The 14,888-nt window shown below is 33.0% G+C and overlaps 1 protein-coding gene across 3 annotated transcripts in view; it reads right to left on the bottom strand.

The window, feature by feature from the left end:
- Positions 1-4,962: 4,962 nt before the first annotated feature.
- Positions 4,963-14,888, bottom strand: part of LOC126881978 (origin recognition complex subunit 4) — a 40,225-nt gene continuing 30,299 nt past the window's right edge. For 2 of the 3 annotated variants that reach the window (XM_050646729.1, XM_050646730.1), the window contains exons 4-5: positions 10,421-10,699; positions 4,963-5,226 (exon numbers count right to left, since the gene is read on the bottom strand). In XM_050646729.1, the coding sequence (XP_050502686.1) occupies positions 5,056-5,226; positions 10,421-10,699 (450 nt within the window). In that variant the 3' untranslated portion in view covers positions 4,963-5,055. Of the gene's footprint in view, positions 5,227-10,420; positions 10,700-14,888 lie in introns of those variants that run through there. The other variant, XR_007697068.1, reaches the window with a different exon arrangement.

Here is a 14,888-nt window from a genome sequence, read left to right as displayed (position 1 = left end):
GTGCATTTTTCCGTTGGAACTTTACCAGCTGCAGACGGGGGATGTGAATTGCATAGTGTAGAATTCCTTCCCTCTCGTCTTCACTGCAGCATCCATTTGACTTGCAAATTGTAGAAGTCTTGGAGGTGTTACCAGGAAAGTGTACCAATAAGTTTTCAATTTAAAAATCTTTTAGTAATATTTTTAATATTTTCAATATTAATAATTTACTATTAGGATTGAAAACTACTTCGTCTTTCAATGCCAGATGGCGCTAGCCACCTACTATCATCACTTCAGTTGCAATGGGTGGGAAAACCTCTCGATACGAATCAGTTAAAATATGGAGAACAGTGCCTACGTTCCTTCCGATGAAGGCTCCAATAAGAGCCGAAAATCGCGGTTCAAGGGACTGGACTGCACTCCGTATTCTAATTGAAAAGTAAGATTGTTTTCCCTTCGCATTGCAACTGAATAAAAATGGTATACATTTTTATTTTTATTTTATAGTCGTATTACTCCGTAGAGTAACTAGGTGCATTTTTCCGTTGGAACTTTACCAGCTGCAGACGGGGGATGTGAATTGCATAGTGTAGAATTCCTTCCCTCTCGTTTTCACTGCAGCATCCATTTGACTTGCAAATTGTAGAAGTCTTGGAGGTGTTACCAGGAAAGTGTACCAATAAGTTTTCCATTTAAAAATCTTTTAGTAATATTTTTAATATTTTCAATATTAATAATTTACTATTAGGATTGAAAACTACTTCGTCTTTCAATGCCAGATGGCGCTAGCCACCTACTATCATCACTTCAGTTGCAATGGGTGGGAAAACCTCTCGATACGAATCAGTTAAAATATGGAGAACAGTGCCTACGTTCCTTCCGATGAAGGCTCCAATAAGAGCCGAAAATCGCGGTTCAAGGGACTGGACTGCACTCCGTATTCTAATTGAAAAGTAAGATTGTTTTGCCTTCGCATTGCAACTGAATAAAAATGGTATACATTTTTATTTTTATTTTATAGTCGTATTACTCCGTAGAGTAACTAGGTGCATTTTTCCGTTGGAACTTTACCAGCTGCAGACGGGGGATGTGAATTGCATAGTGTAGAATTCCTTCCCTCTCGTCTTCACTGCAGCATCCATTTGACTTGCAAATTGTAGAAGTCTTGGAGGTGTTACCAGGAAAGTGTACCAATAAGTTTTCAATTTAAAAATCTTTTAGTAATATTTTTAATATTTTCAATATTAATAATTTACTATTAGGATTGAAAACTACTTCGTCTTTCAATGCCAGATGGCGCTAGCCACCTACTATCATCACTTCAGTTGCAATGGGTGGGAAAACCTCTCGATACGAATCAGTTAAAATATGGAGAACAGTGCCTACGTTCCTTCCGATGAAGGCTCCAATAAGAGCCGAAAATCGCGGTTCAAGGGACTGGACTGCACTCCGTATTCTAATTGAAAAGTAAGATTGTTTTGCCTTCGCATTGCAACTGAATAAAAATGGTATACATTTTTATTTTTATTTTATAGTCGTATTACTCCGTAGAGTAACTAGGTGCATTTTTCCGTTGGAACTTTACCAGCTGCAGACGGGGGATGTGAATTGCATAGTGTAGAATTCCTTCCCTCTCGTCTTCACTGCAGCATCCATTTGACTTGAAAATTGTAGAAGTCTTGGAGGTGTTACCAGGAAAGTGTACCAATAAGTTTTCAATTTAAAAATCTTTTAGTAATATTTTTAATATTTTCAATATTAATAATTTACTATTAGGATTGAAAACTACTTCGTCTTTCAATGCCAGATGGCGCTAGCCACCTACTATCATCACTTCAGTTGCAATGGGTGGGAAAACCTCTCGATACGAATCAGTTAAAATATGGAGAACAGTGCCTACGTTCCTTCCGATGAAGGCTCCAATAAGAGCCGAAAATCGCGGTTCAAGGGACTGGACTGCACTCCGTATTCTAATTGAAAAGTAAGATTGTTTTGCCTTCGCATTGCAACTGAATAAAAATGGTATACATTTTTATTTTTATTTTATAGTCGTATTACTCCGTAGAGTAACTAGGTGCATTTTTCCGTTGGAACTTTACCAGCTGCAGACGGGGGATGTGAATTGCATAGTGTAGAATTCCTTCCCTCTCGTCTTCACTGCAGCATCCATTTGACTTGCAAATTGTAGAAGTCTTGGAGGTGTTACCAGGAAAGTGTACCAATAAGTTTTCAATTTAAAAATCTTTTAGTAATATTTTTAATATTTTCAATATTAATAATTTACTATTAGGATTGAAAACTACTTCGTCTTTCAATGCCAGATGGCGCTAGCCACCTACTATCATCACTTCAGTTGCAATGGGTGGGAAAACCTCTCGATACGAATCAGTTAAAATATGGAGAACAGTGCCTACGTTCCTTCCGATGAAGGCTCCAATAAGAGCCGAAAATCGCGGTTCAAGGGACTGGACTGCACTCCGTATTCTAATTGAAAAGTAAGATTGTTTTGCCTTCGCATTGCAACTGAATAAAAATGTTTTTATTTTAATTTATAGATTACTTTCGAAGGCCGACATGATCAACCAAAAAAGATGTACCTATTTGATGATTTTTCTAGTAACTTTCTTGGGTGTGAATCTAACTTTTTAGTTTACTCCTCTTCGTTTAAAAACAAACCATAATAATAGCTCAAATAAACTTACTGTTGCAGCCTTATTTGACGAAGAAAAGTTATTCTTCATAAAAAGCTCTTCATGGTCTAAGATTTATGATGCAACCATTATATATTAAATTTTATTAATTTTATATGAGGTATATAAAAAATATGAATTTCGATCAAGAGTAAAGTACCTTTTTCTATTCTCATACTATAATACCTATATCAATTATGATGTCACTACCTGTATCATAATGAACTTCATTATGATACAGATTTTCATTAAGATACATTTTCATTTTTATCCAATAGAATCGCGCGATTATTAATAAATATTAAAAAATTACATTTATTAATATGAAACGGACATATAAGGAGCGGAAAGCTCGCTCAGCTCGCCAGCGGAAAAGACATGTAGGGAAATACGATCAACGCTCGTAAAAGGATAGGTAAAAGGAAAACCGTCGGATTCGTTCAACACACCAAAACGACGGCGGAAAATAGTCGGGATAACACACCTCTTATACCTCGTTGTTGTTTATTATTCTTCGATCAACGCTCCAAGAATAATAATTAACTAGGCTTTTCGTTCCGACTTTTATATCGTACGAGACGGTACAAAAACACGTTTTACTTAATTCATTGGCGTACTCTAGACGATAAAATTATATTATCGTCACAGGTTTGCAAGCCAGAAAATTCTTTTTCTTCCTGAATCTCTCTTATCTTCAATCTTTGCCTAGAATATAACTTGGAGTAACCTATATTGTCCTTTGATTCGCATAATTGTCGGCGAAAAAATATAGTTTTCGACATTTTACTTATAATGATTTTAAATGGGAAATAAGCCACAATTTTATCAAAAAAATGAATTTATTAACGTTTCGACGCCCAAGTCGGGTGTATTTTATGTATAAGAACAACATTTTACTTATATTATGGTTTATCGGCAGGCCAGGTTAACAATTCATTCTTCTGAGTACTCTTTCGTTGGTAGCCACAATACAGACCTCTTAATACGAGCAGTGGCGGCTCGTATAACTTTAGGAAGGTAGTGCCAGAATCCGGGCAGCTGCCTAAATTTTTTGTGGCGGTTTTACGATATGGTCAAAAAGGATATAAAATATAAATAGAGTATCACGATAAGCTGAATTTAATTGGGTTTTTATATTTAACTTACCAAGCATTGAAAAGCTAAAAACGTTATTCATGTGCACTTTAGATTTTTCATGGGATTTCAATTTCTCCCATATATGTACAAGATCATCGGTGCCTTTGTTTGACCAAGTCTCGTCACCTCCAAACAAAACGCATACAAAACAGAAGAGTTTATTAGTTTGTTCGCAACCACACAACCAGCTATTTTTATCATAAATAATTTTATTAAACTTACGACAGCGAAGTTTTTGTCCATTTCCACTTTGTTTTTCAATTTTTAAATCGGGTAAAGGCCGACCGAGTTCTTTAATTTGTAGTTTTTTTTTTCTAACGAAAAACCACCAAAAGAGTTTTTTAATATACGAATTTGATTCATTGTCAATAAATAAATTAAACGTAGAAAATAATCAAAATATTATTTTTATACCTACGACACCCACGATCACAACGCACTAACTAATAATTACAAATTAAAAAATATAGTAGAGTATAAACACAAATATACAATACAGTAGTAGACAATAAACACAATAGCGTCAAGCGAACGCGTAAAGAAACTAGAAATATGTAGATCTAAAACATTGTATCTTAAGATCCACTAACTTCCTTTTCGAGATTTCGAGCCTGGCACGGAGACTCCAATTTAAACGTATGTTAAAAGTGCAATACCGCTCTCTCTCTCTGTCACTTACACAGGATGCTCATACAATCTTTCTCTTTTCTCACGAGCCACTATGCCGTTCGGCACTGGGATTTTTATGATTTTCATCCTTTATCCGGTCAGCTGTGGGTGGCCAGAGTCGGTAGATTTGCATTGCGCTACACAGTTGCCAGATTTGATATATTTATAAAAATAAAGAGAAATATTCACAAAAAAAATAAACAGGCATTAAAATGTTTTTAAGATAAAAAATATGTTTCTGCATAGTTAGCAAGGTAGTGCCATGGCTCTATGGCACTACCTCACGGGCCGCCACTGAATACGAGTGAAGTGTGGTTAAGAGCCCCGTCATATTGAACTTGACCTAAACTAGCCTCTCTTAACTACATAACCATTGAAAAAACCTGCTTCCGGTAACATTATAGTTTCACAATCAGTGCTTATAACATCGGAAAATAATGTATCTTTATAACATAAGGAATAATCATATATGACAAACTAGTAGTTGCATTAAATATTTATTCTCATAAAGTTTATTTGATATTTGATTTCAAAAATCTATTGACTCTTCTGCTGTAAACTTTGGCATTGTTACAGGCTAAGCGCAAGTTAAAGAAGAATTCGCCCACTGGACTACTTCGGTTGGTACTTCAGGATTTTTCTTAATTGCTTCACTAATTTGTGTGGGCATGACGAGCAGTTCAAAGAATCTATATTCCTTTTGGGTTTTAGTTCCACCTCCGCTTATCATTGAAATCAATTCTAAACTCTGAAATCATGTAATAAAATAATAGTAATTAATATACTGACACTATAAAATATGTGAAATATAAACAGTGATTAGGTTTAAAGAAAAATACCGTATTTTATTTTTACTCTTAAGGTACGTATCCATTACGGTGGTGCTCCGTGCTACGTGTGGATACGGCATGCGCTCCTCTACATATAAACTGCCACCGATTGGATCGCCGAGGTCGAGAACGCCCGGAGCGGCGTTCGTTCAGGTGGCAGTTTATATGTAGTAAAAGTTACAGTGATGCCACAGCTACCGATTTTTCGGCAGATCTACCGAATACCTGTCAAATCTAACGATCTAACGAATTCTCTTTTTCTTCTGCCGAAAAATCAAAAATCTTAATGTTCAAATTAATCTACCGAATTCTCTTTTTTTTTTCTACCGAAAAATCAAAATTATTAGAAATTTTTTAGCGGATAGATTTGGCAATAGAGTTTAGTCAATTTTCAAGAATCTTTGAATTGCTTTTACTAGCTTGTGACAAATGTTCAGCAGATACGGATATTAATTTTATGACTTGTCCTTTTATATTAAGATATGATTTTGGGACTAATACCTACCTGAATAGTGAATAATGTTAAGGATTGTGGCTTATTTTCATATAGAATATAATTCCAAACTAAAAATAGTATTTATAATTAAAATCTTAAAACAGGAGAAATTTATTTTGCACCTTTTAACTTTATTATTTATACCTACTGAAATCCTGGTATTTCGACATAACTAAAGAACATAGTAAAAAATATTTTTTTGACAATAAAACATTCCTTGTAGATTTTAGAGAAAAATGTTTCAAATAAATAGGAATTGTAAATCTTAATAGTTTCTAATTTGAAATACATAAACAATTGGAGATAATTGCAAAAAAACTTTATTTTTGCAGTAATTTATAAATGTTAATAACTTATACCTGTTATTTATTATAACAAAAAATTTTAACTTTCTTAAACAATTATACAGCTTTCAAATGAGAATATTTGTATTTTGAACGTTAATAGGTACACGTGTGCTAAGTTTTTTAAAAAATCTACAACAAGAAAAAATATGCAGTTTTATTTTATTATATAAATAAATTAATTCCTTATAACAAAACTAAAGCATACTTGATATTTAGTATTGCGTTAGTTAGAGGGATCTACTCGAGTTAATTTGAAAAAAAAAAAAATGAAAAAAATTGCTCTATGTCTATAATACTTAGAAAGCCGAGAAAATACATTTTTTAAGGTATACCGATTTTGAACTTTGAATGATTTTTATGATGAATGGTGATTATTGATCATTATACATATGATGATGAATGTAGTTTATTTTTGAATACTCGTACCTAAAGTATCATTTTTTGCAATGTGATAGCAAAAGTAGCAAAAAATTATTTCTACCGAAATTTGACGATTTCTACCGAAAAAATAGGAGCAGTCTCCCGCAATTTTATCCAAGACCTGTGGCAACACTGTATGTAGAGGAGCGCATGTCGTATCCGCACGGAGCACCAAAGTAATAGATACGTACCTTTAGGCCTGTATTTATTCAGTTACAACTAATAGCGTCTACGCCATAATCCGTTTTCCTGCATGCCTTTATAAATATATCTGAGCTTTTACGTTCAAAACAGCCTAACCGTTCTTTATCACTTTTTGTTTTTGTCCACGTGTCTGACGCGTAACTGAGGACGGGCTTGATTATAGTTCTGTATATCAATATTTTTATTCTTTTAGATATATAAGTCTGTTAATTTCTGCAATTAATGTATTACTTTGGTTGATTTTTCAGTTAAGATACATGAACGCTTTTACTCCTTAGAAGGTATATGTTCATGTTCCAACCTTAAATCTTCGGGTTTTGCGACTTGATTATTATTTGTGACCTTCCTATTATACTTAGTTTTATTAGTATTAATGTATAGCCCCATTCTTTTACTGCTGCATCCAATGCTGTGAACGACTGAACCAGGTCCGTCTTTCTTCTTGTCATACGATATCAATGTCATCTGCATACGCAAGTATTTGTACACTCCTATTTAGACCAGGCTGTATCGTCACCCCCGTTAGGTAAATTATCCCGATTCGATATTTTTGCACAAACTTACTCAAAAAGAGGTCCTAACAACAAATCCACAGAGTGCCGGCAGGTACCGCGGTCGAAAAATTATATGCGATTTAAAATTTAAAAAATGCGAAAATGGCCATTTTTAAGACTTAATAACTCGGTTAAAAATTATTATTATGAAAATCAGAAAGTGGCTAAATCAAAGTTTAAAGCCCCCCTACATGATCATGAAGAAATTTGTGTCATTAATTTATTACTAAGTTGTTATTTTTAATTATTTATATTGAGCGGCTAAGAGCGTATTGAGGCGGCGCGGCCGTCAATGTGAGTGCGAGTAAGATGCACCATTGGACTGCCGGAATGGTGCATCTTACTCGCACTCACATTGACGGCCGCCTCAATACGCTCTTAGCTGCTCATTGTTAATAATTAAAAATAACAACTTAGTAATAAATTAATGACACAAATTTCTTCATGATCATGTAGGGAGGGCTTTAAACTTTGATTCGGTCACTTTCTGACTTTCATAACAATAATTTTAACCGAGTTATTAAGTCTTAAAAATGGCCATTTTCGCATCTTTTATTAATTTTAAATCGCATATAACTCCTCGACAACTATAAATTTTAGAGAAAAATCACAAGAGACCTTTTATGCTCATAATGACCCAAAGAGAGTGCAAAAAAATCGAATCGGAATAATTTACCTAACGGGGGCGACGATACAGCCTGCTCTAATTAATAATGGTATCAACCAAGTGTACATGAAGATATAAAAAAACATATTTTATATAATTAAAAAAAATACCACTACTACTACTGGTTTACAAAGTTCTCCATTCCGTTCTCCGACTCCTAACCGCCATTCTTCTCTGTATAACAGATACAGATAAAAAATACTATGAATACATAATCTGAGAATCTAGTTTGATTACAAGTAGGTATACAACTCAGAAACTGTTGAAAGTGACAGTAGGTGAAATGCAGATGATATAATTTAAGGTGGTAGTGATGGTAGGGGAGCCCAAGCGGGGATTTTTGCAGTTACTGCGCGTCAGATTATCATATGGGGAGAAACCTAGTATCCTGCAGATGTATCTCTACCATATTATATTGGCTCTTAACACAGGGAAGTACGTTATGAGGGGCCCGAAGAAAAAATCTGTCCTTAAAAATACTTGAAATTGTCAGATTAAGATAATAGCCACTTTACAGATGCAAGTAATTGCGAAATTTATTGCACAAGTTCTTGCAGCAAGAACTTCTGCAATAAGTTGCAACTAGCTTTCTGCAATAAAGTGATTACACGGTGCAAGTAATTGCATAAACTGACATGAAATGGACAGAAACTTTGACTGACATACCATAAATTTTAGGTTATGTTGTTTTTATAAATTAAAAATGTAATTTTTTGAGTAGAGTTATCAGATATATTATATTAAAAATGTTAGATTATAATTTGAGAAAATTATAATACATATGTATTATGTATAACAAAATCAATTAATACCTAATGCAAGTATACCTATAATACATTATTCATTTACAAAAGGAAACAAGTTGTTAAATACAAAAGAAATAGAAATATAATATAGTTTCTTTAATCCCTATGTTGCAAATTAAAGTTATCCACCAGAATAATGTTATCTGTGAAGCGTGAAATTGGTAAAAAGTTCCTCTAGTTTTGTCAAAAATTGTTTAGTTTGACATTTAGGATTACAGAAACAAAACAAACAGTGTAGCCTTAAAAGTTACTAAAAATATAACCAAATTGCAAAAAAAATTGCATGAAAAATAGGACATGTTCTATTTAGCTGCAACTTCTTGAAGCAAGAAATTGCTGCAAGAAGTTGCAGCTTTTCTGTGCAATTCGCGTATGACAGGATGCAATTTCTATTGCTGCAAGAAATTGTGCAATTAATTGCGCAATTAGTTGCATCGTGTAAAGTGGCTATAAGGTAAGTTAAGTACATGCAAAAGAGGGTATTTCAAAAATCTGACGATTTGAGCGGGGCGTAATGAAATGGATGAGTCAAAAAGTTTCACAAAAAAAAAGCGAATATTTCGCGAAATGAACGTCAGATCGGAAAATATAAAAAATACGTCTTCAATATTTTTCAAAAATCTATTGAATGGTACTATAACTTTAAAATATTAAATACAAACCCCGCGATATTTCGCAAAATGAATATCAAATCGAAAAACTGCAAAATACACTTTCAAAATGTTTTTGAAAAATCTATCGAATGGTACCAAACACGACACCCCTCGGACGTGGGGTGGGGGGTTACTCTAAAATCTTAAATGGGACCCCCAAATTTTTATTGCAGACTTGGATTCTTTACGTAAAAATAAGCAACTTATGCGAGACATTTTTTCGAATTATGGATAGATGGCGCTATAATCGGAAAAAACGATTGTTGGAAATGGAAAATTTAATTAAAAAATGGAAAGTCCCCACTTAATGGAAAATCTTACTTAACTTATAATAAACTATTTTTAATGGGAAATAAGCCACAATTTTACCAAAAAAATTATTTTATTAACGTTTCGAAGCCCAAATCGGGTTTCGTTGTCAAAATATAAAATACTACTAAAATAAACAAAAATGTGTTTGCTAAGTAAAAAAATTCTTCTAATAATTTATTTAATCTGACTCATTTATATTGGCAATTCAGACGTATATTATACATTTTAAAGTAGAAGACTTTAAAATGATATCGCCAATATTTATGAGTTGCGTTCCTGGGACGACTTTACTAAAAGATAGTTCATTCGATTACATGAAATCAATCCCAACTCAAGAATATCCGTCACAAAAAAATCATAGCATGTGATCTGTCTTTAAAAAGACAACCAAATACAACGATAAAATATAAAATTGTGGCTTATTTCCCATTAAAAATAGTTTATTATAAAAATGCCACAAGGAAATAGCTTCAGAACACCTTACTTAACTTTTTTCGGTTTTAGGACCTGTTAGGGGACCTAACAACCCACTAGGCCCCCATAATGCTCGAGAGACTGAAAATTTAGCATTCTTTGCTGCCCTACCATAAAGATAATTAATTTTTAACAAGAAACGACATAGCAAATAATTATTATATAGGAAGACGACTCACCTGTATATGTTCAAACGCTTTCATGATAACGGATCTTGGAAAATTTTGAATATTGGAGTTACATTTGACAAACTTGTTATATCTAGATAGAATCATCTCAAAATTCATTGCTTTTCCTTGATATATTTCAGCATGATGTTTCATAGCTATTAAAAGGCACAATTCTAGAATGCTCAGATCTTGTAAAATAAGTAATGTTTCATCTACTTCTAGTGCATTTAGTTCTTCTTCAAAATCATTTATCGTAAGTGGTCCCTTCATATTAAATATGACTTTAATCTAAAAAATATAAACAGTCTCGAAAACATATAGGTACACAGATAAAACAAAGGAGAAGTTACAAGACATCTAGCGAAACAATTCCTGTAAGTAGTATTCGCAATTCAGAACTAATGCATAAACGACAAAAAACAGCTAATTGAAGACCCAAGTGGAAGAAGGGGGTATGTTACAAACCCTACCTTTTGAGATATGGGCAGTTAAAGTTTTTATTCCTCTACTTTTATCATGAAAATATTGTTTGTGTTATTTGGCTTTATTTATATTGCTATAAGCATTCCTTTACATATAATGTTGATAATGTCTTTTTATTTTTAATATTTTTTCTAAAAATAAATAAAAACTGCCTTCTTCCATTAATTTTAGTTTGTATAACTATCCTTTATCTGAATGGATGAAGGGGGTATGTTGCATGAAATAATACTCTATAATCAGTTTTACAGAAATTTATCTAATTGAACACAAAATAATCTTCTTCTTCATGTGCCGTGCTTGATTATCGAGCGTTGGCTATCAAATTGGCTATACTAATTTTGTTGATGGCAGTTCGGAAAAGGGATGCAGAGGATCTGTTAAACCATTCTCACAGATTTCTAAGCCATGACGGTCTTTTTCGACCTGGCCCTTCTTCTTCCGTCTACCTTGCCTTGTATTATTAAATGGAGTATATTATACAGAGTGATAGTTTTATGTATGGAAAGCCTCAATTATCTCGGAAACTCGGAAAGCTTGCACGATTTTTTATAGATTTTGGTGAGTAAGGGTTTTCTAATGCGGACGATACTATAGTGGTAATTGCATTGTTGTCAGATCTTCCGTTTTTCTGGAAATCTAATGAACTTTCTTATTTCAAATGGAACATTCTGTATATTTTTTGCGTTTTGAAGTCCTTAAGAAATGCTGATTATCTTTTGTGTTATATTTCCTATACCTAAATGCCATAATATCGGAGTTATTGCTACATTTATTAAAAAAAATTTAAACAAATTTTAAAAATCAATTTCGGCCCGGGTAGACATTATTTTAGGTTCTTTTGTTCATTGAAAACAAAAAAGATCTTATGTAATTTTTCTCTAAAGTTAATCGTTTTCGAGTTATAAACAATTTAAACCTGAAAAAAACGAAAAATGTTTCATACCTCCTTCTTCCATTCTAGAATTGTATTCTACATGTTACGTACCTCCTTCATCCACTAGAATATCTCTTATTAAGCTTTTTAGAGGTACAGTATAAGTGTCATATGATAGTGAAGTTACATACCACCTTCATTCACTAGGAAACTCAAAATTTTAGAAAATGTGACATATCCCCTTCTTCCACTTAGGTCTTCAATTATTAATTAGGTCAAACCATTATTAATTAAATAATCATCCTCCGGGTTTGGATCGTATCTATTTTTTAGACAACCGATATGTGTGGATCCATTTCAACGTTTCGCTAGCTTTGTAATTTGTATATTGCTTCTTCGGGGGTAGGGGAAGGCTGATGAGTTACTGTGCTTAACTCCCTCCACCAGCAGTTGGTTTTCGCCTCTATCAACGTTGAATATTCAGGTTACCGTGACCAACAATACTTTGGCCTACAATCTTTGGGCCTGTGCTTAATGAAGCAGCAGGACAATATAGGATACGAACAAAGAAAGAGCTCGAAGAACTTTACCCAGATGCCAACATAAACCCAGGCAACCAAGTGACGTCAAGAACGTCGAGGAAACGTCAGTTTTTGGTGGAATATATACACGTGGTTGAGCATTACGTCATATCGACGTCTTTTGTATGTGATTTTAAATACGTAAGATTAATGACGTTAAAATACGTTTAAAAGACGTTTTCATTTCAGACAGCCTAAGTCTGACGTCACGAAATTGGGAGGAGCTTAAAAGTTACAAAACAAAGGTTTTAGGTTATGTTTGTACCGTCGTTGTCGTTTCATTGTTTGTCTTGTCGTATTTTGCCTATTTTGGATTCATTTAGATTTTGTTGGCTGTGAATTTTATAAATTTACCACAATGCAAAATGATTATTTAAGGAAATTATTATAAACTCCGCAGATGTTGGAGAAAGGTAGGCGAAACAATTTTTATTTACTATTCATTTTCCCTGATATTTATCTATAATGAATTTTGCAAGCAATAAAATTATTTTTTTTATTGTTTTAGATATTCATTGAAGCTGAAAATAATTGGAGATTTAGATCCATATACAATTCAGTCATCAGAATTGGATTTTACAGTAAAGTTATTCCACCAATCACTATTATAGATGTTTATACATATCTGGTGGAGTCTCACAGTTACTACTCTAAGTAGCAGATGAAAGCATATAAAAGCCTTCAGGCACATAAATGCCTTCACAACTGGATTTGTTTTGAAAGTTTGAGTAAAAATTGTTAATGATTTCTATATTATTGTTGGAAAGGTAAGCCTTTATTTTATTTATTCACCATTAAGAAATATATGGATAACAGTATTAGTGTCTTTTGGATAAATTGGTTTTAAATATTAGATTTATTTACGTTTATATATCTGTATGAAACCAGACATATTGTCGTCCTAATTTGTAAACTATGTACATAACTCCATATTTCTCTGAAAATGAGTTATTACTGCCATTTATTTGAAAAAATCCCTACTCGTTTAAAAAAGGATGCACATGCTTTTTTTACCAGAAGAGTAAATAGTAACATCTTCGTATAGGTACACTGTATCTCCCTTGAAGCAAATTTAGTACGAAAAATTTGTAACTCCCCTGTTTGTCATACCACACGACTGACCTCACTGTTTAGAAAGTGATATTTTCAAGAAAAAGTTGGTGGTAAATAATATTAAATACACTCATTAAACAATATAGGTACAAATGTTAGTGATATGTGTACCTATCTATAAAATATTCCATTTTAGCATCCTATCTTTTAAAATTGGAGATACGTAGTATTCACATTAGTCATATTTAGAGAAATAATTTTTTGTACCTCTGTAAAATTTGAATAAATGGAGTTACGCAGTTTACAGATTAGGTAGACGACATGTAATTGCTATGATAGAAAAGAGAATAATTAACAGTCATGATTGTTTGTTCTAAAATTATATTATATGAATGTCTGATTTTAAAATATTCTCAATCATTGTAAAGAACGCAAATACTCTAATAAAAATAAATTTTTGTAGTTGAAGCATTCCCACAAAGATAAAATATTTTTTTTAGGTGAAACATTCCCAAAAAGCTAATGCTAAACCACTAGATGCTTAGGTGATAGCCAGTCCCAATGGCATAGCAAATGCACATTGTATGTGTATGGCCGGTAGTAATAGTGAAGTTTGGAGCCATATTGCAGCAATCTTATTTGCAGCTGAGTATGCCCACAGCAACCACAGCAAGACAGAAGAAGAAGAACCCAATGCATGTACGGATGTTACAGCTATGTACATTCTCTGATGAAAAACTAATGAGTTTTGAAACTGTTCGGTCAGATGGCTTGTTGCGCTCTCTAAACGAACTGAAATATAAGACGGCTTTGGCTTCATGTTGCAGCGATATGAAAATGGTTAGTCATTTTTAATTATAATGTACTTCTTCATCATGAGTATTTATGTATAGGGCTTTTCATTCACAGTCATTTGTTTCGAGCTTCTGTCATGTGTCACATAATATTAATATATCTACGTCATACCTTATTGATATATACCTACCAATGATACAAACCAAAGACGTATGGCGTAGATATATTAATATTATGTGACACATGACAGAAGCTCGAAACAAATGACAGTCGATGAAAAACCCTATTAGTCTTTTAAGTGTGTATTATCAGATATCACGTGTAAATTGTTTTTATCATTTTAATTTGGTCATTACAGTCCCTTAATCAAAAAACATATTTTTCAGGTGTCTGTAGATCTTTTTGTATGCAAAAATTTGTAATAATTATTTGAAATCAATTTGAGGATTATAAGAGTATGGAAATATATGTGAGAACACAGACTATTATAGTTTTGTCCTATTTTTTATCATTCAATCGTCTTCCTTAAAATTTATAAATAGAAAGCAGATAGTTTTCATTGAAATTCAATATATTGGGTCTTATTTGTATGTATTCATTTTGACTAAGGGTACGATTCCGACAACGACTGCAGACGGCAACTGCAAACATCAGTTGCAGTTCTCAGCGTTATGGACGTTACTACTTTGCA

This window comes from Diabrotica virgifera, chromosome 3 (assembly GCF_917563875.1).
Source record: "Diabrotica virgifera virgifera chromosome 3, PGI_DIABVI_V3a".
Taxonomy (NCBI): Eukaryota; Metazoa; Arthropoda; class Insecta; order Coleoptera; family Chrysomelidae; genus Diabrotica; species Diabrotica virgifera.
Note: the sequence above shows the minus strand (reverse complement) of the source record. Positions and strands in the feature narration are given on the sequence as shown.